This window comes from Cannabis sativa, chromosome 8, assembly GCF_029168945.1.
Source record: "Cannabis sativa cultivar Pink pepper isolate KNU-18-1 chromosome 8, ASM2916894v1, whole genome shotgun sequence".
NCBI lineage: Eukaryota > Viridiplantae > Streptophyta > Magnoliopsida > Rosales > Cannabaceae > Cannabis > Cannabis sativa.
Genome location: NC_083608.1, coordinates 41,295,768 through 41,305,501, shown reverse-complemented (window position 1 = coordinate 41,305,501; position 9,734 = coordinate 41,295,768). Strand labels below are relative to the sequence as shown.

General features: G+C 29.0%; 1 protein-coding gene across 1 annotated transcript; it reads left to right on the top strand.

Annotated features, from left to right (window-relative positions):
- Positions 1-4,096: 4,096 nt before the first annotated feature.
- Positions 4,097-7,740, top strand: LOC115699749 (peroxisome biogenesis protein 22). Its single transcript, XM_030627287.2, has 8 exons — positions 4,097-4,541; positions 5,177-5,413; positions 5,507-5,554; positions 5,709-5,765; positions 5,874-5,975; positions 6,760-6,825; positions 7,084-7,185; positions 7,287-7,740. The coding sequence occupies exons 1-8, from the start codon at positions 4,437-4,439 to the stop codon at positions 7,389-7,391; spliced, it is 822 nt and encodes a 273-aa protein (XP_030483147.2). The 5' UTR covers positions 4,097-4,436; the 3' UTR covers positions 7,392-7,740.
- The last annotated feature ends 1,994 nt before the right edge of the window (positions 7,741-9,734 follow it).

The window sequence follows — 9,734 nt, the reverse complement described above, 5'->3', positions numbered from 1 at the left end:
AATATATTGAAAAAATACAAGAAAATATTAAAGGACCACACTAAGAGTTTAGTGTCTCGCTCTGATACCAAATAAAAAATTGTATTGTTGTATATACCAATTTATTTTCTTATAAACTGTAATTAAAATGTGACTATAAAGACTTGTAGTAACAGATTAGAAACATAAATAAATTATTCATAATTTAAAACTTGAACAAGAGAATTATATGTGGTATTAATGTTCTTTCAAACACTATTAGTCCACGGGGTCACACCTAGAGAGTAAAATCAATTAGTAAAGTCTCAAACAATTACATATACAGTTGACTTAAATAAGATTAGACTCATTCTAAAACTTTGTCATAATCCTTTGTAATTTACTTTGCTAATTTAATTTTTGAACACCACCAAACAGCGAGATCCCTTCGTCTTTTGATGTGTGAGTGCTTACTTTCTCCCGAAGAAAGCTTGAACTAGTCTTCTCCTGAAGACTTTTCTCTTGTTCAATCAAGTTAAACAACCAATTCTACGAACAATAAAATAAACACTAAAACCTAGCTGAACACTCTAGGTTTTCACAGAAAGAACTCTCTTCTCATAAATATAAAAATATGCAAAATGAAACTACAAGAGGTAAGAAACGTTTAGCTGCTCTCTAGGTCCTATTTATAGAATATAGAAACCTTAGAGACAGCCACAAATACATTTTCAAAGTTATACAAAACTTTCCTAAAAAAATTCCTAATTTGTAGCATCAAATTTAGATTATGCTGCAGCAGATCATGACCAAATGAGAAACTTTCCAAATAGGACCAAGATCACGATTTGGTTTTCTATACCTGCCAAATAAAGATTATTTTATCTTCTATATACATAGTAAAACTAAAATTAATAATTAATTAGAAAAAAGAAAAGTTAAGTTTTCTAAAAATAAGCAATTTTCCATATAGAGAATTACTTCTCTTGTAAGACAAGTTTTCTAAACAAAAGATAACAGCTGTAAATAAAAGTTTCATAAAAGAAAAAAGGCAACCATAGCTATGAAATTAACATAAGAAAATACCATTTAATTCACAAATAAATTTGATAATATTTTGACAACTAAATTATCAAAAAATTATCTAATAAGGTTCATTGCTCTTTTTGTGGTGATTAATCCCCGAGAGGAACTGCCATTTGGCTAAACTTTTATTTGATCTTTAGTAATGGAAGAATACAGAGGAGAATACAAGAGTTGAGCTCATCATTGTCATCAATAATGGTGTCCTATACCTTACAAATCAACTCACTTGAGAGAGATGTGATCAAACACACACATCCTCTTAAACAACTCTCCTTTTATTTTTATTTTTTTTGATTTAAGCGTTTATATATTACAACATGTTTTACCTAGGACTCGAACCCAAGACCTCCAATACTCACACACCCACCTATGGCCACTTGAGCTAGCCTCAAGTGGTCTTTAACAACTCTCCTCACTCATTACAAATGTAATTATCATCTAAATTCCTCTCTAGACACTACTACAAAAATGCTATTTAACAACAGTTATTTAGCAACACTTAATAAAAAAGTGTGGCTGAATTTTTATTTTTTTTAATCAGACACACTTAAATATAAAGTGTTGCTAAAAAACATATATTTTTAAATAATTTATATTTTAAGCTAAATAATAATTACTAATAGCAACACTTCTAAAAAAAGTGTGTTGATTGATAAAGAAAAAAAATAAAAGGCAACACTTTCTACATAAATGTCGCCACACATAATATAAATTTAAACTGATTTTTAATTAGTGGAGTGTAACCTCCTTTTTATCATGTGTACTTTCAAAGATGAGCTACCCATAATAAAAAAGCAAAACTGTCATTTTCTTTTTTTAAATCACCATTGATATTAAAAAATCTTTCAAAGAAATTATGCAGTAAGCTCAACACTACAATTTCTTATATATATATAATATAGATATATAAAACATTAATTAGTGTACAAATTTTTGCGTTTGAAAATTCTTCGATTCCATTATTGAAGTTCTACATTAAATAATATGTTTTCTTGATGTTTTTCAGGTTACTTACACTTTCAGGTATCAAAATTATTCATCAATTTTATGTAGAAATTATATTTTTGAGTCTATTATTATAGGTAAACTTTAATTTTCTTTGTGCCAAAATAGCTAAGTGAGCTGCTTATTTTTATTGTTATTTGATTTTTTTTCTTTGATCAATACTCGATCATCTCTCCATAAATGTGTGTTTATATATGAACACAAAATTAATATAAGATAATTATAATAGAATTACTTGATTCACAATATTAAATCATGGATCATGATTCCAAATTTATTTCTTTATTAATTATTCATTTTGTATATAGCAAATTTATGTTAATTCTTTTGGAAATTATTCGTTCATTTGCTGGTTAAATTTTTAAAGTAATGCTAATTTTATACATATATTATTAATGTGTAATTATTAGTATAACTTTTATCTATGTAATAATAATAATGTGTTCACAATGATATATTCTAATGATTGTAATTTTTATTTTTGTTTAACTTGTAGTGCATGTTTCTTCTCCAAATAAACAATACGAGATGCTTATATGGATGCATCGGGTAGTAACTAATCTTCGTTGGAAGGAGATGACAAATTGCTTGGATTACTAGTATTTGAAAGAGTTAATGAAATTTTAGAGGAATAGATATTAGCTTTGTATTTAGTTTTTCTTATTTCTCTCATAACTTTGTATATAGTTATTACAAGGTTTTTTATAGAACTTTTATCAAGTACTGTAATGAATATTGTGTATTTTTACAGAATAAGAATAAATTTGTTTTTGTTGCAACTTTTAGTATTAGAATTGTGTAGTAACTCAAATTTAATTAATGGTAATATTTTTTTTTTAATTTTAAATATTTTTTATAATTATAAATGTATAGCAACGTTTTTTGTAGAAGGGTTGCTATTTCTCTTCATTAACTTACAATCATTAGTAACACTTTTACAAGTGTTGCTTTATAGTTATACTTTTGGCAACACTCTAGGAGGCAACACTTTTAAAAGTGTTACCTTTTAATTTTCTTTAGTTAAAAAAAAGTGTTGCTAAAGCTATTTTTTCTAGTAGTGAGATTGTCACCTAAAGAAGTAGAACTGAAATAACTAACTTGGGAGCTCACCAGATGAGATTAAGAGTAGCAGTATACCAAGTTTCTAAAATCTCTCATAAAAAAGTATTTATTTTTTATAAAAAAAAGCAAAAGAAATATTTATTATTATATTTATAAAAAAATTAAGTAATTTTATCATCATGAAGACCCAAACGATATATTAACGTGCAATAAAAAATATAATTTCTTTTTTTCTTTAACAATATGAAAAGAAGATTGAACTTTGGGTATTGGATCTCCCAATTGTTTTGCGAAAAGAAAAATTAAGGTGACATTTGGTAATATTTTTATTTTTAAATTTTTTAATCATAAAAATAAAAATAAATTTTGTTTTCATTTTTTTTTAAAAAAATAAAATTGTATTCTATAACCACTTTTGTTTTTTAATTTTAAAAACAAAAAATAAAACTGTGTTCTGTAAATTTTATTTTTATTTTTATTTGTTGATTTTATTTAAGTCGGGTCCGGAGTTGGGTCCGAGGTCAAGACCGGGGGTAGGTCCAAGTCTGAAACCAGGTTCGAGTTCTGTTTCCATTTCTAATATTTAAGTTAGAGTCAGAATCTAAAATATTTATTAAAAAACTGTTTAAAAAAATTTTGAAAGTGGTTTTTTTTAATTTAGATTCTTAATTAAAAAATTAAAAAGTAAAAATAATTTTATAGAATATGATTTTAAAAAATATTTTTACTTTTAAAAATAAAATACTAATTAAAAAAATATTAACAAACGTAATTTAAATTAGTAAATTATATGGCTATGTCCACTCCAAATGCTATTTACTTTCTAAGAGCACAACAACTATTTTATAATGTCAACAAAAAAAAATTAAAAAAAAAAAAAAAAGAACTATTTTATAATGACTGAATTCTTTTGGCCGACCAGACAGCTTCACCCCTTGCCTTTGACAGTAAATAAAATAGATAAAATAAAATAAAAGAGTGTTTAATTTAAGAATATATATATATATATATGATAGCATCGTACTATTTGTCCTCTATTTCTTTCTCCTTTGTTTTTTTTTTTTCTATGATAACCTTCTTTTTCTTTCTCCTTTGGTTTGGTTAAAGCAAAGAATTTTTTTTTCATTTTAAGTCTAATTTTTTATTTTTAATTAAAGAAAATTGGTTTTGTTCTCTCTTCGCTCTCCTCGATACCCACCACAGTAGCTGATAACTCAGAAGCGATGTGGGATACAATTACATCACCATCACCAACAGCTCAAATTCAGTAAACCCTTTCTCCTTTTACACACCCATACGACGTCGTTTCTCCATCTCCGGCTTCCATGGCTGAATCTTCCAAAGACGACCTCGTCCAGCTTATCAAGCGTTTTGGGGCTTATCTCACCGTCAGGATGTCCAATATCTTCTCGATCTCTTTCCATAACCTGGTTTTTCCCTCATTACTTCTCTCTTTTTCTTGATTTTATTTTCCTTTATGATTTACGGATCTGATTACCTTCTTTTCCCATCAAGTTTTGTCTTTTTTTTTTTTTTTTTTTTTTTTTTTTTTTTTTTACTTTTACTACATAATGGTTGAATGGGTTTTTCCAATTTATGTGCCAATTTTGTTTCTCCCGATTGATTTTGTCGAATTTTGTCATTTCATTCTGATAGGTTTCTTTTTTAGATCATTTGATGTGTAAAAGGGTGCTTTACAAACAATTTTTGTTATCTGGGGATGAAGAATCTGAATTTTATTTTCAGAGGAAAGAAAACACTAATTTAAGAACCAAAGCAAACTTTTTTGTTGTTGTTGATATTGTGGCCTTAAATAAAAGGTTAAAGATTTTGACTTTGTTTTCACATTTAGTACTGCTGTCACTCCTTGGTATGAAATTTAGAAGAATTTTTATATGTTTTGCTCATGGAAATATCTGAGTGGTGACTGTTGAGTTGGTTGATTTGCCTGTTCATACATTTTGTCAGTGGATTGATTTACCTGATAATGCAATCTAAGTTATTTATAAGAAAGTTAAGTAGCCTTTGATTAAGATTTCTCGTGACTTTAAATGAATGGTATCAGAATGCGCGATCGGTTGGGGCTATTGCTGGCCTTGCAGTGGCAATAGTTTTCACCTGGAGGCTTTTGAGATCACCCAGTACACCTCAAAGAAGACAACCAAAAAGGCAGGCTCCTGGTGGTGCCAGTAGTTCTAGCATCACTTCACATACAAATGCACCCTTTTCACCATCTGGAGTGTTGCCGTCAGAGGATGCTAGAGCACAAAATGTTGTTGACGAGTTTTTTCAACAAGTGAAAGTAAGTTTTGATCTGTTGATCCGACATTTGAATTATGTGGTTCTTTGTTCTACTTCATGTACTGAATTTTCTTCATGTTCTCTTATTTTCCAGCCAACCTTGGGGCAAATAGTTAGGCAGAAATTGAGTGAAGGAAGAAAGGTAATTCTTTCTATGAAGTATAGCACATGGGCAGTAGTGCTTTATTTATAAAAGAAAAAAAAGGAGGAAAATGCAATCACTTTCTAGTACCTGCTCTTCACATCAATATCTCCTTGATCCTTCCTATATTAATCAAATTGAATTTTCTTGACAGGTGACATGTCGATTGCTTGGAGTACTTCTTGAGGAAACCAGTCCAGAAGAGCTTCAGGTAGTAGGATCTCTTTAGTTGTTTTTTTCTCTTAATTTTAATTTTTTATTCACGTGTTTGTAGTTGCAACATGGGGAGAACTGACATAATTTTCTTAATTTTTGTCAGAAACAAGTGACTGTGAAGTCCTCCGTTTTGGAAGTACTATTGGAGATAACGAAATATTGTGATCTGTATCTGATGGAAAGAGTTTTGGATGATGAAAGTGAAGTGAGTGCAAATCTTTTTGCATAAATTACTATAATTTGTTATGTGGTTTCATGAGTTAACGTGATCTAATGCACCTTGTTCCGGAGGTGTTCTATGTTAGGTAGCATTTGGTTGGAAGGAATAAAAACATAAGAATAGGAATATGGATATGAATAGGAGTGGAATGGAATGAAATCAAATTTGCATAAAAAAATTGATAAAAATTTATTAAATTTTTTCTCATCTTGAATTGGAATTGTTTTCTTCCTTTTCAAAATGGAATAGTCATTCCACCAAAAATGATGGAAAAGTCATTCCATTGGAATGACATTTCAATACTTTAAAATGTAACCAAACAAAAGAGTGGAATAAAAATTGTTTCCATTTCATTACCTCCAACCAAATGCCACCTTAGTGTTTATTAGACTTTTAGCATGTTGGCAACATAAAGTAGTTTAAACTTGTTTTACCCTTCACCAAAAAAAATGAAATAATTGCATTTCTCAAGTAGTAGTCTAATAGAAACATGTAGTATTCTAATAGAAGCCAGTCACATCATACAATTTTAAATGGTACAAACTAGGAACAATTTGAATCATCTTTGCATGAAAGGTGTAAATTGCAAGTGTTCATTACATTATAGGCCTCTTTATTTTCCCTTTTTTTTTTCCTTTTGTCTTCTCCTTTTAGTTTCCTGAAAAAATAATAGTTACAGACTAATGATTTGCGGTCACATGTTCCAAATTCTAACTCCATTACTATTACATCTTTCCCCTTCTTATTTATGGAATGCTTGATTTTTCAGAAGAAGGTTCTTTTGGCTTTGGAAGAGGCCGGGGTTTTCACATCTGGTGGTTTGGTCAAAGACAAGGTAATGAGATGTTCGTAGTATTGGAAAGTTATCAGTTGCTGAAATATCTTTTTCTATCCAGTTTCGCTTGTTGGTTTTTATGAAGTCTGTCATCCTCGTGTTACAGCAACTTAGTACCTCAGCTTTTTATTTCTTTTAGAGAATTTTCGCCTGTCTTCAGTTAGCAAATTGTCGAGATGCTCCTTTTCTAGACATGATTATTGATGGCTTGTCAATTTTTATTTAACATATAACTTAATAACTTTGGTGTATTTTCAGGTTCTCTTCTGTAGCACAGAGATTGGAAGGGCCTCTTTTGTTCGACAGTTGGAGCCAGATTGGCATATCGACACGAATCTTGAGATAGTTTCACAGTTAGCTGTATAAATTCGCCATTTTTACTCATTTCATTCATTAAGTCCCACCAAAATATCTGTTGATACCAAAGCTTGTGAACTAAATCTTGTGTTTGCTTGTGACAGAGATTTATCAAGTACGAGCTTCACATCTCTCCTACCAGAACTGAACGGACTGCTTCTAACGTGTTCAGCTCCCCATCCTTAGAACAGTTTTTTGGATCAGTTTGATGCTTTTAAACAAATAAAAATATGCAAATATAATTCATAAACTTTTATTAGGTGGTTCTTTCCTCCCCCATATGTTTTGTTTTTTTAATCTTTTAACCATGTATTACATTCTAGCTCCAGCTTGTTACAGCCTGCAGTTACTGGTGGCAAGAAAAATGAAATACTTGATCTTCATCCATCTGCTGCAAAGGAAAAATGTGTGTATTTGGACCTCGTTTAATAGATTGGATTTTATCCAAACTCTTTTTGGCCCTTGATGATTTCACAAGTCTGTAATTTATACTAGTGAAAGAGATTGATGATTACTCATCACATACAACAGGTTTAGCTGCATTTTTCTTTCTACTCACATCATTACTGCGTTCTCCCAATGTTTTTTGTGTTGTGAAGTATGAACTGTACTATTTTAGACATTACTTATTTAAAATTGGTTATGAGGAAAAAAAAAATCCTTGGATTTGATGAAATGATAAATATAAATACAGTAGAACTTCTATCTAAGAATATTCTATTTAAGAATAATCTCTAATTTGTTATAGAAAAATTCTAATTTTGGGTCAGTTATAAATAAGGATAACTTTTAAATTGTAATTAGTTATACATTTTGTAAGTTGTGTATTAATAAAGTATACTTCTATATAAGAATAATTACATCTTAATAAAATATATACACATATTTTGTAAATTTATTTACGTAAAATTAATAATTTTATTTCAAATTATAATACATGTATAAAAAATATATTTATTCTAAAACTATTCTATTATGATATTATATTAATGATTGTTTATTGTTATTATTGCTACTTTATATTTTTTGATATTTTATTATTTTTTTTAGTGGAACTCTATTTAGTTGTTCAAGCTATTCTAAGTTCGGTATCTATGCTGTTTATTTTTGGTCTATTTGTTCAAGATTGTCAATCTATTTTATCTACTTTAAGTAGTGTTTCTATTGGTCATGTTGAACGGTCTGTTAAGAAAGCTGCGCACTGTATGACACGTAGTGCTTGTTATTGGTCAGGTCGTCGTTTTACTGAGAGCGATGTTCCCCTTGCTCTTTAATCCATTGTTTTAGCGGATATTTCTGTCTAATAAAGTTTATTTTCATTCAAAAAAAAAAAAAAAATTGGTTGTGAGCATTTGAATAAATAAATCAGCAGTGAGCTTGGTGAAGTCTCCATATTCATTTGAGAATGTTGCAAGAGTTGCCACTCTTTTCGATACCTTTGTAAATGGAGCTATGATGAACCAGTATACATCAAAATCTTGAAGAAATTCAATGACAAACGAGGAAAATTGGTAGCTGGTTGCGGGCTTAGTACTAAAATGTAAAGAAAAAAAAAACACTATTTAGGATTTTGTCACCCAAGATCTCACCCAATTTTTCAACCTATTAAAATTGGCCTTTTTGAACTATTTTTTTTTACAGTGTTGTAAATTAGTTCTTTAAATAATGTGGTTGTTTAGACTGTTGTGACATCAACGTCATATGTAATTTAAAATAAAAATATATCTTTAAGAAATTATAATAGTCTAATGTGACAATAGTCTAAACAATTATCATTTTATTTGCCATGTGTGATATAATAATGCATAGATTATAATTTATGGGTCAAAAATTCTAAATAGTAAAACAAAAATTGCTATGTTAAAAAAATACATCTTGCTTTACAAATTAAGCTTGTGCTTAGAAGAAAGCTACTATATTATATAATTGGATTTATAATTGTGTTCGTTTTTGTAGTTCTATGGTAATTATGTAATTGAAGGTAATTGTGAGGTTCTAATTACGCTCTTTAATTTTTATAGAGTCATGAAAATTAAATGTATTACACTGTGTTAATGTTTTTTATTAGTGGTCATAGACATAGCCTAATAGTTTCACACTTCTTCTCACAAAGAGAAAGTCCCGAGTTCGAATCTCTCCTCCCCTAATATTAATATATAATAGGGAAATTTAATTTGTATGCTTAAAAAAATATCTCATATCAAAACTTTAGACCCACAATTAATTTATACAAAATAATTATTTTGTTTACATATTTTTCCTATTTTACCCTTAGTTGATTAAAAAAAATTGAAAATAATCTCTCTCTCTCTCTCTCTCTCTCTCTCTCTCTCTCTCTCTCTCTCTCTCTCTCTCTCTCTCTCTCTCTCTCTCTCTCTCTCTCTATGGATGGCCAGACCTCATCATCGAAAAGAATCACACACATTCACCTCAATAATGAGTAAGTGTTGTTCAAAGAATTTCTTAAATGTTTAGATTAATATGTAGTTTATTTTTGATAGATCTGTGTGGTTGTTGTTTGTATTGGCGTTGTTTTGTCAGTTTTTTCTTTG